Here is a 20,892-nt window from a genome sequence, read left to right as displayed (position 1 = left end):
TTAACCGGCCCATTCAGCCCCTTGACATTCCAGGTGATCAGCCTGTCGGGGGCACATCCCACCCCCCCCACCCCGCCGGTCAGCCATAGCCTTTCTCGGGCCGGCCCCTGGCCCGTGCGTCGCGCCATTCCTGGCCCGCCCTTTGGCTGCCTCCACCCTCGACCTCCTTTCCAGTGCCTATTTCAAGTCCCTCTCCCGTCAGCAGAACAACCTCCCCCTCCCCCAACCCCATCCCCCGATACCCCCACCCTGCCATCTACTGGCTGTAACCCCCCCCCCCCCCCCATCTGACTCCCTTGACTAGCCAATCTGCTAGCCCGGTGACTCAACACTCCGGCGCCTTCCTGTCTCATTCCCATTGTTTCCCCGTCCTCCTCTCCACTCCCCGGCGCCCCATCCCCCTCTCCCACACACTGGGGCAAGCCGGCTCCAGTGTCTTCCGCGAGAAGCACAAACCAGCCCAAACAGGAAAAAAAACACAGAAAAAAGAGAAAAATCACAAAAATATATACCCAAACCCTCTCCCCCCCCCCCCCCCCATAAGAAACAAGAGAGACCACAAAAAAAACAAAGAAAAAAGGGGGGGGGTTAACCCCCCAAACCAATGTCCATGAACAAAGGAAAGAGTCCCAAATGTTCCGCTTGGCCCCTTTGGCCCAGCAAACCGTTGAGCAGCAGTCCAGGCACATTCGGCGTTCCTTCCCACAGAAATCCTCGGGCCCTAATTCGCGTCCTTGGGGCCTCCTTTCGGGACCAGCCCCAGGTCCCTCACAAAATCCATCGCTTCTTCGGGCTCGGAGAAGTAGTCGTGTTGACCCTGGTGCGTGACCCATAGCCGAGCTGGGAACAGCAGACCAAACTTCACGTGCTTCTTGAACAGCACCTCCTTGACATTCTTAAAGGCTGCTCGCCGCCGAGCCACCTCCTGGCTCAGGTCCTGATAAATGCGGATAACACTGTTGTTCCACGTGCTGCTCCTGGCGCTCTTTGCCCACTGCAGCACCCGCTCCTTGTCCACGAACCTGTGGAACCTAATCACCATCGGGCGGGGGGGGGTCCGCCCGGCCGCCCCTGCCTTGCCTGCACTCTGTGTTCCCCCTCCAGCTCCGGCGGTCGCAGAAAGGTTTCGGCCCCCATCAGCTGCTTCAGCAGTTCTGCTACAAACGCTGCAGCATCAGCTCCCTCAGCCCCCTCCGGGAGGCCGACCATCCTCAGATTGTTCCTGCGGACTCTATTCTCCAGCTCCTCCACTCTGTCCAGCAGTCTTCTCTGCCGCTCTTTCAGGCCGTCAACTTCTAGCGCTGCAACCGTTTGCGCATCCGCCTGCTCCTCCACCGCCTCTCCCAGCTCCTTAACTTTAACATCCTGGGCATCCAGCCTCTGGTTCAGCTGATCCACCGCTTTCTGGATTGGGTCCAAGCTGTCCCGCTTCAGCGCTTCAAAACTGGACTTCAGTACCTGGAGCATGTTATCCAGCGCCTGCTGGATTGCTGAGTCCGGGGTCCGTGTGTCCGCCATCTTAGGTCCCAGGTAATTTTCTTCAGGTCCTTGTCTCTGTCCCTTTTTCTCCTTCTTCTTCTGCCTTCTGGACTCCCGCTGTTCCATGTGCCGCAGCCCGCTCCTCAGCACCTTCGCTGCCGCCTTCCTTCGCCCAGCTCCTTACATTTTACCTTCTGGGCATCTGAAGTGGGTCCAAGCTGTCCCTCTTCAGCGACTCCAAACTTTTTTTTCTTGTCCTGGAGGAAGGAAGGTCCGTGGGTCCGCCATCTTACCCTTCAGGTCAGTTTCCTCCTTGCCTCCGTCTCTCTCTCTCTCTTTCTTCCTCTACCTGCTGGCCTCCCACGATTCCATCAGCTGCAGCCCGCTCTCCTCTTCTTTCACGGCAGCCTTTTTGCCGCCCCCGTGGTCCCGCTATCGTGGGGAATCAGCTGCTAAGCCCCGCCGGAGTGAGAGCCCACCGAATGTGCGGCTCACTCAGGCATCACCGCCACCGGAAGTCCCCTTGCTGCAGGTTTTTTGATGGACTGATCTCAAGTACTTGGGAATTCACTGCAGGAACTGTTCCGTGGGCATACGCTAAATCATCGTGCTTCTTTGGAGCCAATTTCTCCAAAGTGGGGATTATTTCTTCAGTTACCAGTTGGTTGTTTGCAGTTGATTTGCTTTCAGCCAATTTGTCTGCTATTGAAATCTTGCTTTCAACCTTGGCACTGATGCCAAATAAACTAAATAAACCTTTGTGGTCTTCCTCTTCTGGCTCAGCATCTGCTTCTTCCTAATGCGGATGTCCTCCAGTACAACTTATTATCAACTGCTGGTTCACCTCACTTCTTAACACCGACACTGGCCCTGGTAAGGTGGCTGGAGCATTGTGGCAGAGGTAGGCGCGGAAGATCATATGGCTTTGTCAAGGGCAGGCAGCCAACATCAAACATCAGGCACCAGCTGAATGATGACCCATCTGGGGGAGAACACCAGAAATGATCACCCCCATGGTCGCAGAAAACGCCTTCAACAGGATTGTTTCAAAGGTACTGAAACGATTTGGGTTTGGGCCAGGGTTCACCTCCTGGGTGGAACTATTGTTCAGCGATCCCATGGTGAGTGTACTTACAACCACCACCAACTCTGAATACTTCCGACTGCGAACAAGCACGAGGCAGGGATGCCCACTGCCCCCAGGACTGCCTGCCCTGGTGATCGAAGTTAAGAAGTAAAGGAAGGGTAAGAGAAGAGTCGAGGACACAGTTGGTCGACCGCGTAGCAGCCGTGACAATGAAGACACAAGCATCGGCAATAAGACCAATACACAAGAACACACACACAGTTGGAAGCATCGCTTCAAAAGGTTGAAATAGTTGGTGACTCAAAGACCAGGCAGAAAACTGGTCTTTCGAAAGGTGAAACAAGATCACGTATTCAGGAGATCAACAAGAAGACGTTAACTTGAAAGACTGAACGTGTAATGAACTGTGTACAAAGGGCGCTTTTGAAATTGTTATGCACATCTTATTTTGTAAAGTACAGTTAGATTTGTATATTGCATGTTTTAAATTGTTATGGATATCATGTTTTGTAGGGCAAAGTCATATTTGTTAAACAGTCATATTTCCAAAGGAAGGGGGATGTGGTGATATCCATATGCATAGTAATGCATATAGTTAGATATACAACCTCCGACCAGCGGGTGGGGACAGAGATCCACCATGTGATTCCACAGAACCGACAGTTGGCAGTAAGTTGTACTAGAGGACAGTCGCATCAGAAGTAGTTCCAGGAGAATTCAATTATTCGTTACAGTTTGTATTATAGTTCGTTAGTTATCTTTCCATGTGCTCATATTGTTAATAAGTTATCTTACTAGTCAAAGAACTAGATGTTCTCTGTGCATCTTTAACACAGATCATAACATGTAGGACCTGCACTCCGTCAGGTCTTTGTCTTTTTTTGGGGATCAGTGATATTGAGGCCTGAGCCAAGTTTAGCGGCAGAGTACCCCTTGCTAGTGACTCTGGGAACATCTCCCGCAGGTTTGGGGCCAGTGTTGGCATAAATCTTTTGTAGACGTCCACCGGGCATCTGTCTGACCCCGGCACCTTCACCGCCTGCAAGGAGTTAATGCTCTCCATGACTTCCCTCAATTCTAATGGTGCTCTGGTCGTTTGTTGCCTTCACTAGCTCCCTGATGGTTGTCTCCTGAGCTTCCAGACGCTGTTCCGTTGTTTCCAGTGCCACCTTGAAGGGGGCTAGGGCGTCGGCGACTGCTGCCTTCACCTTTGCCATCATCTCCAATTCGATGGCATCTCTGTGCTTTAGGACCAATTGCATTAGACTGTCCATCCACTTGCTTATCGCGGGATAGTCCGGCATGTGCCTCGACGACGTAGCCTGTTCGAATATGGCCAGCTCTGTCCCACTCCGTGTGTTCTTTGGGACCCACCCTTCCTTTCCAGGTTCTTACTCATCTTGCCGTCTTTTTTGCCCCTAGAATTGTTTGCACGCATTTTTCGGTAGCTGGTGTCTTGAGGTGAGGGGGGGGGGGGGGGGGGGGGTGGTTTCAGCAAACTTAGTAGCCTATTTGGGCACTAAAAGTGCCACATTCAAACTTCCAGGAGGGGAGCCACCTTTCCTGTATCAGCTCAGCACATCCCCATCACCAGAAGTCGGCTGAGGGTATTCATGAAGGCCCTGCCATCTCAACTTGGCCACTCACCTGAGATTATGACCTTCAGGTTAAATCACCACAAGTCAACTCTCAAAGGAGAGAGCTATCTATGGTCCTCTGGGAATGTGGCAATATTTCTATTTCACTATTGATGAGAGGAGGTTGCACTGTGGAGGCTGCGGTGTGGTGACAACTCAATTTCAAACAGTAAGTCAATGAGCACAGACCTTAAGGGATATGTCTACAGTTCATGATAAAAAGGCTTAATTGATATTGTGCTCACCACTTGATCTCCCGATTCTGCATCCTTGCTGGAGCTGGCATCAGATGGTTCAATGGCTGAGTAAAATGTTAAGTGAGCAGATTAAATCATCGTCAGTGACAGGCATACTCCGCTGTTGTCTGGAAGATCAAGGACAATTAATTATATTGTTTTTGTGCATACTTACCATCTTAACCATTGCTCAGTAATGGCATTGAAATTCATATTATGGTCATACTTCATAAATAGTTTGTGAAGTGAAATGTTTTATAAGTATTAATTCAAACTTTCCTTTCTTACAGTTTGCCCTGCTAATTGGAAACCTGGTGCTGACACCATCACGCCCGATGTAGAAAAGAGCAAGAATTACTTTGCCAAACAGAAATAGCTTCCAGTTTGTTTATGGTTCATTGTAACTAAGAGGAACATTAACCTGTTAATTGTGCGGCTGAAATAGAGTTGTTTTTAGTGAGCAGATATTTTGCTGCAGTTTGCTGAGACCCAAACTGATAGGTATGAGGGTACTTTTTTATGCATCGAAGCTCTCTGCACAGAGCCTTACTTGCAGAGACATGGATCAGAGAATTGGCATGGAAATTAATGAGCCCAATTTGTGTGCTCCTGGTTTTCCAGTGATTAATTTCAATCATTGGAAAATCAAGAGGCCATGTGTTGGGTGTGCTAATCCCTGTGTCTGATTTTCCAGTTATTGGCCTTGTGGAGTGAAACTCTGTTCCGGGAGTAAAGTCTTGCAAAATTTACCCTGTGTCTGGCAAAATCAGTTTCCACTTGTGTATTAGTTGTAATGAATGTTCTTTTCTGTAGCCAAAATGCTCCAATGTGTTGGAGCAGAGTAATGACTTTGAATAAACCAGTGCTGTTTGGATAAAATTTATTACATATTTTGTGCATTTGTCAGTGCAAAAATAAAGTTTGGGAAAAAATGTCCTTATGTTTTATTAAATATGTTTTACTTTTGTGTTTTGGGGGCTGAAATTGATCTATGACAGTACTACAAAGTGTCTTGCAGAACATGGGGCGCGATTCTCCGCTGCCCACGACGGGTCGGAGAATAGCAGGAGGGCCTTCCCGACACTTTTCCCGCCTCCCGCTATTCTCCCCCCCCCCCACGGCCGCCCCACGACAGAAATCACTGCTCGCCATTTTTTACGGCGAACAGCGATTCTCCCCAGGCCGATGGGCCGAGTTCCCAGGCCTTTACGGCTGTTTTCACGAACGCAATCACACCTGCTCTCAACGTTCGTGAAAACGGCCACAAAGTGCCGTCCCGGACAACCATGGCACCGATTGGCACGGCCGTGCCAAGGGTGGCATGGGCCTGCGATTGGTGGGCACCGATCGCGAGCAGCTGGTCCGATACCCGCGCACTATTTGTTCTTCCGCCGCCCCGCAGGATCAGCCCGCGGGGCGGCTGAGGGGCATGACGGCCCGTGCACGTGTGAGTTTGACGCGTCTGCGTGATGACGTCATTCGCGCATGCGCAAGTTGGAGCCGTCCAACCCGCTTGCCGCACGGACTTAGCGATGGTCGCTAAGCCCGCGATGCCGTGCTTCACTGGGCCGCGCTGCTAGTCCCGCCCAGGGGGGAAAATCGGGTCCTGGGAGGGGGCGCGGAGGCTGCCGTGAAACACGACCAGTTTCACGGCAGCCTTTACGATGCGCCGCATTTGCGGAGAATCGCGCCCATGATGTTGTACCTCAACACAATAGGAGCACTGCGAGGTGACTAGCTTCAGTCACCTACAGACGTTACGGGGGCGATTCTCCCAGACAGGGAGAAATCGTAAGGCTGGCGTCAAACCCGCCCGATTCTGGTCCCCGGTCGGGGCTAGTATGCCGCGGCCGTGAACTCCGGCATCGCGGGCTTAACGAATTTCGTTAAGCCCGCTTGCTAGAGTTTGCGCCGGCTGACGCGTCACATGACGTCAGCCGCGCATGCGCGGATTGGAAGACTCCAACCCGCGCATGCGCGGATGACGTCATCGCGCATTTGCGCGAAACCCGCGCATGCGCGGGCCGGGATGCCCCTCAGCCGCCCCGCGAAGTGATACAGCGGGGCGGCGGAAGGACAAGAGTGCACGGGAATCGGACCCGCTGCCCGCGATCGGTGCCCACCGACGCGGGGCCCATGGCACCCTTGGCACGGCCGTGGTACTGCCGTGCCAATCGGTGCCATGGTTTTCAAAATCGGGACTTTACGGCCGTTTTTACGAACGGCCAGACCAGGTGTGTTTGCCGTTCGTAAAAACAGCCGTAAAGGGCTTGGACTTCGGCCCATCGGCCAGCTGAGAATCGCTGCTGGCCGTAAAAAAATGGCGGCAGCGATTCGTGTCGGGAGTCGGGCGTGGGGGGGGGGGAGAATAGCGGGAGGGCGTCAGACTAGCGTGGCCCGCTATTCTCTGCACCGTCGTGAGTGCGGAGAATTGCGCCCCTTATATTTGTGTGCATTGCTGGATTTCCTCCAGGTGCAAATTCATATTAACTACACATATGTTCTGCATTCTCTTTTTCAAAAACTATACCTTATAACAACAAGGGATTCCAGTCCTTGAATGTTTTGATCTGTGACCACAGGCAGTGAATAATGCAGCTCTGTATTTGGTTTCCTGGCAATAGCCATTGTGCCTTCAAGCTGCACAAATCCTCAATCCCTGCTGTCCAAACCCAGATAAGCACACACCAAGCCAGCTCCTTGGGAACGCAGTATCCTCTGAATCTAGCTCATGAATCCTGTCAGGAACCCATGTATTGATGTGGAGTGTCATTGCAAACTACAGCTCTCACTTAGTAAACTATAGGCATCAAAGAGATATTCCAGTGCCTAAACCCAGTAGACATGGAGCTCTACAGCGTACCCCTCTTTCCCCTGGGCTCCTGTACATGTGTATTTCCGTTATATGGAACTTTCTCATATTAAGTATTAAGAGCTTTAGTCCCTCATACTAAAGTATACTAAAGTATGCTTAACATGGGGCTGCACAAAATAACTTAAAAGATTATGGTGGACTGCCGAATGATCAAATCACCCCATAGCCTTCATTTTCCTGAAGTTAAAGATCTAGTTCTTTCAGCTTATCCTGGTAATTAAACTGCTTTAAACAGGAAAGTAAACTTCTGGTCTTCCTGTGTACTCGTTCCAAAGTCTCAATATCACCCACAATTTCAGGAAACTAAAATTGAACACCGTATTCTCACTGATGCTTAACAAAGCTCTTGCACAAGACAAAAATGATCTGCTTTTGTTGCAAAGCTGCCCTGTCAATGCAGCCTATTTGCCTTAATTTTACCTCATCGTATTAGTCCATGTGCATATTCTCCCAGTGTTTGCGTGGGTTACGCCCCCCAGAACCCAAATATGTGCAGGCTAGGTGGATTGGCCACGCTAAATTGCTCCTTAATTGGAAAAAAATGAACTGGGTACTCTAAATTTATTTTAAAAATAAAATCTTTAAATTGCTTTATCAACTGAAAAAAAAACCCTGTTTCATTATACAGGTTGAATTCAGTTCAGATGAGGGGAAGAGTTGGGTATGGACCAAACCTCAGCACTTCCCTGGCTTGTATTAGATTTAGATGTTAGGGTGGCACAGTGGTTAGCACTGCTGCCTCTGCTTCAGAGTTACGTGTTCAATTCTAGCCTTAGGTGACTGGACTTTGCACTTTCTCCCCGTGTCTGGGTTTCCGCCGGGTGCTCCAGTTTCCTCACACAATCCAAAGATATGCAGGTTAGGTGGATTGGATATGATCAATTACCCCTTCGTGTCAAAAAGGTTAGGTGGTGTTGCTGGGTTAAGGGGATAGGTTGGGGGCCTGACGCTAGGTAGGATACCCTTTCAGGGCATCGGTACTGACTAGATGGACTAAATGATTTCCTGCACTGTAGTGATTCGATGAAATGTGGGCAGGACGGAAGAATAGTGGTTAGCACTATAGCTTCACAGCGCCAGGGTCCCAGGTTCGATTCCCGACTTGGGTCACTGTCTGCGGAGTCTGCACGTTCTCCCTATGTTTGCGTGGGTTTGCTCCAAGTGGTCCGGTTTCCTCCCACAAGTCTCAAAAGATGTGCCATTAGGTAATTTGGACATTGTGAATTCTCCCTCTGTGTACCTGAACTGGGAGCTTTTCACAGTAACTTCATTGCAGTGTTAATGTAAGCCTACTTGTGACAATAAAGATTATAATAAATGTAATAAAGCAGCAAAGAGTATCAGCATGCTTCATTTGGCAGCTGTTTCAAAATTTATTTTTTGGTCAAAATTGGGTAAACTGATGGCTCATTTCATTAATGTTTGGGACCTTGCTGAGCGCAAACTTTCATTTCATTCATGGTGCTTTCTAAGAAATAAGCTAAAGTTGTATAAGTGAAAGTCTATGAGGTTAAATCATAGTGATTCTTAGTTTTGCTTGAAGCTTGCAGTCTTCCTCCTGTAAAATTAAATTCTTCAAGATGAGTATTTTCCAAAAACAAAATGTTGATTTTAGTCATAATCTTTATTGTTGTCACAAGTAGGCATACATTAACACTGCAATGAAATTACTGTGAAAATCCCCTAGTCGCCACACTCCAGCATCTGTTCGTGTACACAGAGGGAGAATTCAGAATGTCTAATTCACCTAACAAGCACGTCTTGTGGGAGGACACAGGAGCACCCGGAGGAAACCTACGCAGGTACAGTAGAACGTGCAGACTCCACAGACAGTGACCCAAGCGGGAATTAAACCTGGGACCCTGGTGCAATGAAGCAGCAGTGCTAACCACTGCTACCGTGCCACCCAATGGTCCCTATAATGAACTCCAATTGGCTTTATTGGTTGGCCAATTGGAGTATGAGATCCCTCAATGATAGCTAATTGAGGGGGCCCATATAAGCACCTGTGTAGGCTTTGTGAGCCAGTCTTAAGTTGACTGGACTGCTAGCAGCACTGTTTGTAGCTGCTCCTGTAATATCGTTATTGTAAATAAATATTGGTGAGGTGACGGAACTCCTGCCTCCCGTGGATTACTACAGTGGCGACGAGAATGGGATTGGTGGAAGAGCACTACGACCCAAAACCACCCCTCATTTTGCGTAGGTACAGATTCTACACAGCGAAGCGGGAAGACAGGGAGTCAGTCACGAATTTCTTGACCTGCCTGAGAAGGCTGGCGGAAAAATGTGAGTTCGGCCCGACGCTAAATGAAATGCTTCGGGACCGGTTAGTGTGTGGTATAAACAACCTCACAATACAGAAACGGCTGTTGGCGGAAACAGACCTAGACTGCAGGCAGGCGTTACAGCTCGCACTGTCCCTAGAAAAGGCAGCAAGTGGGGCGCAGGAACTACAGGGCACGCCAATGGAGGTAGATACCTATGAGAGGGACTACCATAACGGGTCCTGCTACCAGATAGCCGCTCTCAGGAAAAGCCTGAGGAATAGAGGGAAAAAGTTCGCTACGATCAACACCCTGAAGGGTCTTTTTCGTTATACTAGGCTACCTTTCGGAGTGTCATCAGCCTGCGCTATATTCCAGCGTACGATGGAAAATATTCTGCAGGGACTACCGCAGGTGGCGATTTATTTGGACGATGTCTTAATCACAGGTAGGACAAACAGGGAACACTTAAGGAACCTGGAGGAAGTGCTCAGGCGTTTTGCAAAGGCAGGAGTACGGCTAAAAAGGGAAAAATGTGTTTTTCTGGCCCCACAAGTGACGTACCTGGGATATAAAGTAGACAAGTCAGGCTTAACCCATTAGAAGACAGAGTAAGGGCAATAAAAGAAGCCCCAGCTCCCACCACGGTCCAGGAGTTACGATCATTTCTAGGGTTGGTAAGCTATTATGGAAAATTTATTGAAAATAGGGCGTCTATCCTAGAACCCCTCCACCAGCTACTAAAAAAGGGGCAAGAATGGAAATGGTCCGCCCACCAAAACCGAGCATTTAGGGACATTAAGGAACAGCTGTCATCCGAAAATGTCCTAGAGCATTATGACCCAAGGAAGGAGTTGGTGGTCACTCGTGATGCATCCCCCTACGGGGTAGGAGCCGTCTTACCCCATAGAGGAAGGAATGGGGAAGAATGGCCAATAGCCTATGCTTCGAGGACCTTGGCGATGGCTGAGAGGAAGTACGCCCAAATCGAGAGGGAAGGACTGGCGGTGATAATCGCAGTAAAAAAATTTCAGCAGTATCTGTACGGGCGGAAATTCACCATAGTGACAGACCATAAGCCGTTATTAGCGTTATTAAAATAAGACAAGTCAATGCCCCCGATTACATCAGCTAGAATCCAACGCTGGACGTTGCTACTGGCGGCGTATAGATACGTTCTGGAGCACAGACCGGGAACGTGAGTAGCAAATGCAGATACTTTGAGCAGACTTCCCCTCCCGGACACTCCGCCGCAAATACCAAAGGTAGATGAGATAGTAATGACTCTAAATTTTTTGGACACCTTACCAGTAGACGCACAACATATTCGGTTGTGGACGCAAAAAGACCCAGTTTTAGCCAAGATGAAGCATTTACTGCTAACAGGGGAACTGGAAAGACCAGTGGAGCCCCAGATGCACCCATACTGGAGCAGAAGGGACCAAATAACCGTAGAAGACGGTATCCTATTATGGGGAGCCCGGGTAATAGTGCCAGCTCAGGGCCGTCAGGCAATCTTAACCGAGTTACATCACGGACACCCAGGGGTGTCTAAAATGAAGATGCTAGCTCGAAGCTACGTTTGGTGGCCAGGTTTGGACACAGACATAGCAGCCTTGGTACGTCAGTGCCAGGAATGCCAACAGGGGCAAAGAGTGCCACCAGCGGCGCCATTGCACCCGTGGGAATGGCCAGGCAAACCGTGGACCTGCCTGCATATTGACCACGCCGGCCCTTTCCTGGGCTCAATGTTTTTGGTAATAGTGGACGCCCACTCCAAATGATTGGACGTCCACCGGGTAAACGCGGCAAGCACAGCATCGACAATTGAAAAGCTCAGGGCCTCGTTTGCAACACATGGACTTCCGGAAGTATTGGTGTCGGAAAACAGAACGGCATTCACAAGTGGGGAATTTGGAAAATTCCTGAAGGAAAACGGAGTCCGTCACATCAAAACGGCCCCTTACCATCCAGCGACCAACGGCCTGGCAGAGAGAGCGGTCCAGGCACTTAAAGCGGGACTCAAGAAGCAGCCGGCAGCGTCAATGGACACAAAGCTCTCCCGCTGGCTGTTTGATTACAGGACCACACCGCGTTCCACAACGGGCATACCGCCAGCTGAACTCTTAATATGAAGGCGGCTGCGAACGAGGCTGTCTCCTTTTCCCAAATTTAGCGGGGAAAGTGGAGAAACAACAGGAGGCCCAATGCAGGGGGCATGATAATAGTCGGCAGCAGAGACATTTCCAGGTGGGGGCACCAGTTTGGGTCAAGAATTATGGGAATGGACCAACATGGGTCAAAGGCACCGTAGAGTCCCAAACAGGGCCCATATCCTATGAGGTTTCAATAGGAGGTAAGGTGCTGAAGAAACACCTAGACCAAATAAGGGCAGCGGAACCACACCTGGAGGCAGGCGAAGCAGGACCGCCTCAAGCTGGGATAGCCCAGACGGAAAGGATACCCACACCCCAGCCTCGAGCAATTTCTCCAGACCCCGTCATCCAGTCGTCAGAGTCAGAGTTGGACACGTTCGACGAGGCCACCGCGACACCTCTCCCCAAGGAGGAGGAAGAACAATTTCCAAGGAGGTCGTCAAGGAAAAGACAGGCACCTATAAGGTACACCCCGCCCACTTCGTAGAACGACCCGGCGGACGACACAGAGGTGACAGACCCAGACATGAGGAGCAGGAAGAAGCTCAGAGGAATGCCAGCTGGCAGGAATTCCTCGGACCTTGGGGGGGGGGGGGGGGGGGGGGGGGGGTGTAATGAACTCCAATTGGCTTTATTGGTTGGCCAATTGGAGTATGAGCTCCCTCAATGATAGCTCATTGAGGGGGCCCATAAAAGCACCTGTGTAGGCTTTGTGAGCCAGTCTTAAGTTGACTGGACTGCTAGCAGCCTGTTTGTAGCTGCTCCTGTAATATCATTATTGTAAATAAATATTGGTGTGGTGACGGAACTCCTGCCTCCCATTACTACAGTCCCGCTGTCTAAATAGTTACCTGCAAAATATATGTGGAAAATAAGTTTCTAGTGCAAGAGAATTTAGTTGTCAATGAGTATCAGAGTCATTCTCCTTTTCCACCAGTAGAGGGTACTGCTGAACTGCGATTGATCAATGAATTCCCATTATTAAACTGCAATAAAGCCTGATATTAGCATCAGGAGAAAGGCAGGACATTTCTTACTTTGACAAGATTGGGTTCCACAATAATTGTTATGGGAAGATTGCATGCCAATGTAATGACATTGCACCTCACATTAATTTTGTGAAGCTCTTTGAAAGCTATCACGTATAATGCTATCGAAGTTCAGGAAAATGCAAATGTTTTGGTCTTAATAATAAACCAATATATAGCTTTTTGAAAGGATATTGGCAGAGGTGAAATGGGGGAAGAAGTTGAAATGTTAAATACTTGATGTCAACTGGTTTGAAAGTGGTTCAGGAGTTATTTTTCATTTGCATAAGCTTGCAATGCTCACATATTAATGTACACGGGCTAATCTTTTATATAGCGTGTTTCAAGCGCGTGTGCAGGGTAGGTGGATTGGCCACGCTAAATTGCCCCTTAATTGGCAAAAATGATTTGGGTACTCTAAATTTAAAAAAAAATAAAATCATGTGATCTCCAAGCTGATTGGGTGGCACAGCTTGTTCTAACGTTGCCTTTTCATATCTGTGGCCTGGTTTTGAATCAAACCTAGTAACTGGTTCAAGTAACATTAAGTATGAGAGCCAAATAAGGTGGTTTAAATGTTATCTGCATCCCAAAAATTCTATTCAACTTTTAACTAATTCAATCCCTAATTAATATTTATTTATCGGTGCAGACTTGATGGGTCGATTGACCTCCTTCTGCACGAGGAATTCTATGATTCTAGTTTCAAATATTAACACAGAATTACAACAATTCACAGACCGGCGCGCGGTTAGAGAATCCCCAGGGGGGCACGAGAATCGCGCCACGCCGCCCTGACGCCGGATCGCCGATTCTCCGCCGCCGATATTTGGCCGCCTGTGGGATCGCCGCCGTGCCACTCAGGGGCCATTGAAAGCGGCACCCTCAACGATTCTCTGGGCCTTGACAGGCCGAGTGCCCGTCGAGTTCGGCCGAGTCCCACCGGTGTGGGTTACGTATGGTCCCACATGGCGGGACCACGGAGTTCTGTCTGCGGGGGCCGTCCTGGTTGGGGGGGGGGGGGGGATCCGACCCTGGGTGGACCTCCACGGTGGCCTGACCCGGGATCGGGGCCAACCGATCGGCGGGCAAGCTGGTCCCGTGGGGGCCTACCTTCCTCTGTGCCGGGCCCCTGTAGGGCCCATGTTGCCCGGGGGGCCGGCGCGAAGACGCTCTGGTGCCGTACTAGCCCCCTAGGAAGGGGTGGATAGCTGCCAGGTGAGGATCGTTGATGCCGGAGTGGCTCGCGCCACTTTTCACACCATGTCGGAACTTGGCCGCGGGATTGGAGAATCCCGGCCCATATGTTGTTGATGCAGAAACATACAGTGATAATAATAATCTTTATTGTCACAAACAGGCTTACATTAACACTACAATGAAATTACTGTGAAAAGCCCCGAGTCGCCACATTCTATGATTCTAGAATGTTCTGCAACACAGAGAGAATTCAGAATGTCCAATTCTGCAAACAGTACGTTTTGTGGGAGGGAACCGGAGCACCCGGAGGAAACCCACGCAGACCCGGGGAGAACGTGCAGACTCCGCACAGACAGTGACCCAAGCTGGGAATCGAACCTGGGACCCTGGCACTGTGAAGCAACAATGCTAACCACCGAGCTGCCATGTATATACACAAGCTAGCAGTTGCAAACAAAATCAGCTTTTATCTAGTGCGCAAATATAGAGACATGTATTGACATATATATATTCAGTCGTAGATTTAGGGAACCATCCACTTTTGCTCAGTATGTACAATGCATAAATGGAAATTGGAAAATATAGGTGCAGGCCAAAGCACATCAACTGTTATTCAATTCTGATCTTTTATCCAATATGTATTGCATTGTTATGGACCAGCACATAAAAATTTCCTCTTAGTTTTTTTGACATAGTAATGTAAGCATCCCTGGACTAAAACAAATTAACTCATTGTACCTTGCCGAAACCAAAATAATGCATGCACTTTCTGTAATATAACATCAGCATAAAGTGATAAAGAATTCAATCATAGAATCATAGAAAAGTTACAGTGCATAAGGAGGCCATTTGGCCTCTCTTGTCCATGCCATCCCTCGGATGCTCTTTCTACTCCAACCTTCCTGCACCCAGTCCACAGTTCTGTAGCATGGAGCACTTAAGGCGAATATCTAAGTACCTTTTAAAAGAGTTTGGGGTCCCTGCCTCCACCACGAACTCAGGCAGTGAATTCCAGACTCCCACTACCCTATGCGTAAAAAGGTTTTTCCAAGCAGATGGAGGAAGACTTTAAAAGGTGGGACATGCTCCCGCTTTCCCTGGCGGGAAGGGTGCAGACCATAAAAATGACGGTCCTCCCCAGATTCCTGTTCGTTTTCCAATGCCTCCCCATCTTCACCCCCAAATCCTTCTTCAAAAGGGCGAACGGGATTAACATGGGATTCGTGTGGGCCAACAAGACCCCGCGAGTTAAAAGACTGTTTTTGGCGTGCAGTCAGTTGGGGGGGGGGGATTGGCGCTTCCGAACTTCTGTAACTACTACTGGGCGGCTAATGTAGCCATGATTAGGAAATGAGTAATGGAGGTGGGGGCAGCAGGAGGCGGCATCATGCAAAGGCACCAGCCTAGGGGCATTAGTAACGGCACCGCTGCCGTTCTCGCCGGCACAATACACCACAAGCCCGGTGGTGACGGCGGCACTGAGGGTCTGGAGTCAGTGGAGAAGGCACAGGGAGGAGGAGGGGCCTCAGTTTGGACCCCGATACGGAATAATCATAGATTTGTTCCGGGCAAGATAGACGGGGGGTTTCAAAGCTGGCACAGGGCAGGCATTAAAAGGATGGGGGACCTGTTCACAGATGGAACTTTCCCTAGCTTGAAGGTGCTGGAGAAATTCAGCCTGCCCCCTGGAAACGCCTTCAGATACCTCCAAGTCCGCAACTTTCTCAAAAACATTTCCACTGCTACCCCCTCATAGGATTCAGGACAGGGTGGTGTCTGGCATCTGGGTAGGAGAGGGGAAGGTGTCGGATATCTACCAAGAACTGCAGGAGGTGGAGGAAGCCCCAGTGGAGGAACTGAAGGGCAAGTGGGAGGAGGAGTTGGGTGAGGAGCTAAATGAGGGCCTGTGCCCTCATTTAGCTGATGCCCTGGGCAGGGCAAATTCCTCCTCATCATGTGCCAGGCTCAGCTTAATTCAGTTTGAGGTGGTACATCAGGCACACATGACGAAGGCAAGAATGAGTAAGTTCTTTGGAGTGGAGGACAGCTGTGCGAGATGTTCAGGGAGTCCAGCGAACCATGTCCATATGTTCTGGGCACGCCTGGCGCTTAAAGAATTCTGGCAGGGCTTTGCGAGGGTTATGTCCAGGATTTTGGACACGCGGGTGAAGCCGAGTCCAGGAATAGCGATCTTTGGGGTGTCAGAGGATCCGGGAGTGCAGGAAGCGAAAGAGGCCGGGGGACATCTTCCAGGACCAGTGGGGGGAGTAGCGGAGTGTGGCCAGGAGGTGGGCTGTGGGGTCGGAGTGGACGGTCATGGAGCACCATTGTGCAGTCGGCAAGGCATCATGCAGCTGCGCACACCACTAACAGCCCACTGTGAACGTGGTGCCATGGGTAGTATAGTTGTCCCCGCAGACACCCCCCCAGGTGCCCTCTGGCCCCAGCCGACCCATCAGCTGTTTGCGCAGCTCCAGCACAACCAATGCCATCTTGTTGGCTGGGATGAGTGTGTGTGAGGAGTGTTATGTATGTGCGACTGCAGCTTGTCAGTTTCCCGAGTGTCAATCACGGAGCCTGCAAATCCGGCACCATTTTTCATTGGAATCTATTGTGTTCCATGTGGCACCGATGCTAGCCCCTTAATAGTAGCGGAATCAGTCCAGGTGTGGCACCAGTTTTTATATCGTGAAAGTCTACAAATTCTGCATTGGCGTCAACACTTAGGGCTGCATGCTCTGATTTTGTGGCTATGTCCGGAGGAAGCGTCTGGTCTTAGCAGCCGCGCCATGTAAAGTCCCCTGGCTTTACCTGCAGATACGGACGGAGAATGGCTGGGTCCATGGGTGCGCATGCGCACAGCGGCAACCTCTGGTGGCCGCACCACACAACATAGCGCCAGCTGCACGCGGACCTGGCCTGCCAGATAGTGCCCCCCTGTAACCCGCCTCGCCACACCCGGACCACCCCCTACCAGTCCCCCCCGCCCCAGCTGAAGCCACCCCCCCCCCCCGCCCGCCAGCGGAACGGCTCCGCCCCCGACTGTGGCAGCGCTGGACACAGTCCGCAGCTGCCCCAAGAGGTCCCTGAAAACTTTTTTTTAAATGTTTTTTATTGGGTTTTTTATACATGGTATATTTACAGATGTACACAAAGAGAAACCAAATAGAGATAACAAAAACACTACATAAATAAAAAAACAAGGGGTGGAAAAGTAAAAACTGGGGAAGTGTATCTACATAGAAGCAATGGAGAGACAATTACATTATACATGTCATTGTGGGAGGGGGGAGCTTTCTCACCCCCTTTTCTGTTTAAAAAAAAAAAATACATACAGCACAAGCAAAACAAAGCTGTATTTGGCTACCCCCTATTGAACTGTTTCCCCCCCCTCCCCCCCACTCCTCCCCCACCGGGTCCACCCTCCCTTCCCTCTCTTTTCTCATGTTTTGGCTACTTTCCCTGGCTCTTGGCTACTTGATTATTTATTTGTTTGTTCGTTAGCCACAAACAGGTCCTGGGGCAGTTGGTTGAATGGCTCCCATGTTCTGAAAAAATGGATTCTCCGGCCAATCACCGAATGCGATTTGGGCGTCGGCAATCGGGCAAACCCGCCCCATGTCTCAGAAATGGAGATGAGATGTCAAACGCTTTTACTTGTGGAGTTGGTTCAAGGAATTATATAGATCTGATCACACTATTGAAGAGTAGGGGCTGGATTCTCTGCACCCCGACGCTGAAATCACAGCCGGCGCCGGTGCGGAGAATCCATTTCCTCGCACAGAATCGGGACCGGCGACGGTTCCCCGATTCTGCGGGCCCCGAATGCAGCGTACTCTCCAAGTACGCTGTGCCGCTTAGCACCAACCTGGGGCCATTGCTGGAGGCCCTCTCCACCCCCGACCAGCTGAGGTCCCGACGGCGTGGATCTAATCTGGTCCTGACGGTCTGGATACTAGCGTGGCGGATACAGACTTAGCCCACGGCCGCCCTGGTCAGGGCCGATTGGAGGGCAGGGGGCCTTATACGGGGCCAGCAATGTTTGGGCGGGCGGTCAGTGTCGGGTGCACGGCCGATCGGGGGTGGGTCTATTTTCAGTGTCCAGCTCCACGGTCCAAGTCCGCCATGGGGCATGGCACGGCGGCTGAAGGCCTCCGCCGTGCGTATGCGCTAGATTTACGCCGGGTACCTGCTAGCCCCCTGCAGGGCTAGGAATATGTGAATATGTGAATCCCGCCACGCCGCCCCAGCGTCGGCTGTCGAATTCTCCGGCGCCGGGATTTTGGCAGGGGCGGGAATCGCGCCGTGCTGGTTGACGGCCCCAGCCTGCAGCACCCCTCCCTCTCCCAGCGATTCTACCTCCCCACCCCCCCAGCAATGGGCCGATCGGCCGCCCGTTTTCGGCCGTTCCTGCCGACGTAAATTAAACCAGGTCCGTACCGGCGGGACCTGGCTCTGCGGGCGGCCTGCAGAGTCCTCGGCGGCCGCGCGGGGATCTGGCCCGGGGGGTGCCCCCACGGTGGCCTGGCCCTTGATCGGGGCCCACCGATCCGCGGACGGGCCTGTGCCGTGGGGGCACTCTTTCCCTCTGCGCCGGCTGCTGTCAACCATCATCATGGCCGGCGTGGAGTAGAAGCCCCCTGTTCATGCGCTGGGATGACGCCGGCACACACTGGTGCTCCCGCGCATGCGCCAACTTTCGCCGGCTGGCGGAGGATCTTCGGCGCCGGTTGGCTCGGCGCCAAGCCCCTTCCATGCTGGCTGGCACGGTGCCCACCCCGCCAGCACCGGCCTAGCCCCTGAAGGGATGGAGGATTCCGCACCTTCCGGGTGGCCCAATGCCGGCGTGGTTCACGCCACTGCTCAGCGCCGGTATGGCTGGCCCCGCCGTATAGAGGAGAATCCTGTCCACGAATCCTACCCTGACGCCGGCTGCCATATTCTCCGGCGCTGTCTTTCAGGCGGCAGCGGAATTCCCACCATGCCTGTCCGGGGCCGTTGACAGCTGACGCCTTGGCGATTCTTCGGGCCCCGATGTGCCGAGTGGCTGTCCAGTTTTGGCCGATCTCGCCGGCGTGATTTACCCACCTCATGGCAGGTAAGTGTGTTTGGGCAGTCCTGGGGGGACAAGGGCCGGTCCGACCCGGGGGGCTTTCACGGTGGCCTGGCCCACAATTGGGGCCTACCGTTCATGCGGGTGGGCTGTTTCCGTGGGGTCCTTCTTTCCTCCGCGCCGGGCCATTGTAAGGTTCCGCCATATTGTCTGAGGGCCGGTGCTGAGAAGAGAATCCCCGAGCATGTGCGGAAGTATGCCGGCCGGTCTGCGCATGTGCGGAAATACGCCAGCTGCTCCACGCATGTGTGAGATCACAGCGGCCGTTCCACGCATGCGGGAACTCGCACCGGCCCTTCGCCGCTGGCTAGAGGGGCGCCAACCACTCCGGTGTCAAACCAGCCCCCTGAAAATTTGGAGAATTCCTCACTTTTTCTGGAGTGGTTGGCGTCGGTTTTCCCGCCGGCGTGGGGACTTAGTCCCCAGAAGGGAGAATCCCGGCCCTGGTATTCATTGATATCATTGATTTGCCATGTGCAAGATATCTGCTGTTTTTGCCTATATAATAAATGTCCATATGATTCAAAATAATTAATTACACGTGAAATGCTTTTGTCACTTGTGGGAAATACGGGATCTCGATTTTCGAAGGGGCAGTGAACTGCTTGCTCCCCTGAAAGGTAAGTCTGCCTTTTAAAAAGGCTTTCCCATTGTGATAATACGTGGTGGCTTTGAGAAGCTGAAGGTCGGAATTCTGCCCTTAGTGGAAGAATGTCCTACCCTGGAGAGCTGCAGGTCAATCAGATTGCTGGCTTGCAGCTCTTACAGTTCAAGCAGTGGCAGAAGAGAGTAGGGGGTGTTGCTAGGACTGTAAGGAGGCCCTAGGAAGAATTCTCTTGGTTGCTGGAGACATGTAAGTCAGGCCTTTTGGGTGCAGAGGATCACGCATCGTGGTGGTTGGGGGGTGGTGACGAGGGAGGTTGGGTGTGAATGTTGGGGGCAGAAGGTGAGAGTTGGATTTTTTGGGGCGATGCCTCTGATCTGTTCAGGACACCCACAGAAGGATTTTATGCTCCTTCCTACGTTTTCACCAACTTTGGTGAAAAAACAGCCTTCCCACTCATGCCCGCTTTACAGTGCCCAGCATATCATGGCAGTGGAGGCAGATTGAGGACCTTACGTTGCTAGTAATTGGCAATTAGTAGGCAGCACAGTAGCACAGTGGTTAGCACTGTGGCTTCACAGAGCCAGGGTCCCAGGTTCGATTCCCGGATGGGTCACTGCCTGTGCGGAGTCTGCACATTCTCCCTGTGTCTGCGTGGGTTTCCTCTGGGTGCTCCGGTTTCATCCCACAAGTCCCCAAAGATGTGCTGTTAGGTGAATTGGACATTGTGAATCCTCCCTCTGTGTACCCGAACAGGCGCCGGAATGTGGCGACTAGGGGTTTTCACAGTAACGTCTTTGCAATGTAAGCCAACTTGAGACAATACAGATTATTATTATATTATTGTTATTATACTTGGAAACTCGTTAGGCCGAAGGGTGGGCAGGTTAGTGAGCAGTGTACCCACCAATCCCTGCATAGTATCATGTAGTGGATTAGCCTGACATTTTCCGTGCCCCACCCCTTGCTGTAAACATGCCCGGTGACGGAACTGTAAAGTCCAACACCCCACTATCGAACGGTACTCGTTTCCTGGGCCCGATCCCTGACACAGACAACCTGGCACCAGGGAACTTTGGCACTGCCAACCTGGCACCCTGGCAGTGCCAAGGGCCCTTTGTGCCAGCGGCTGTGCCAGGGTACTACCCTGCCTTTAGACAAACTACCTGGGTGTCTCTAATGGCCTTGGAGACCCCCGGTTGCCGTAACG

At 51.4% G+C, this 20,892-nt stretch overlaps 1 protein-coding gene across 2 annotated transcripts in view; it reads left to right on the top strand.

The window, feature by feature from the left end:
- Window positions 1-5,375, top strand: part of LOC119964540 (peroxiredoxin-1-like) — a 132,733-nt gene extending 127,358 nt beyond the window's left edge. For both annotated transcript variants that reach the window (XM_038794170.1, XM_038794171.1), the window contains exon 6: window positions 4,730-5,375. In XM_038794170.1, coding sequence (XP_038650098.1) covers window positions 4,730-4,815 — 86 coding nt within the window. In that variant the 3' untranslated portion in view covers window positions 4,816-5,375. The remainder of the gene's footprint in view (window positions 1-4,729) is intronic.
- The last annotated feature ends 15,517 nt before the right edge of the window (window positions 5,376-20,892 follow it).

This window comes from Scyliorhinus canicula, chromosome 4, assembly GCF_902713615.1.
Source record: "Scyliorhinus canicula chromosome 4, sScyCan1.1, whole genome shotgun sequence".
Lineage (NCBI taxonomy): Eukaryota > Metazoa > Chordata > Chondrichthyes > Carcharhiniformes > Scyliorhinidae > Scyliorhinus > Scyliorhinus canicula.
The sequence above is the reverse complement of the archived record's forward strand: the minus strand, read 5'-3'. Positions and strand labels throughout refer to the sequence as shown.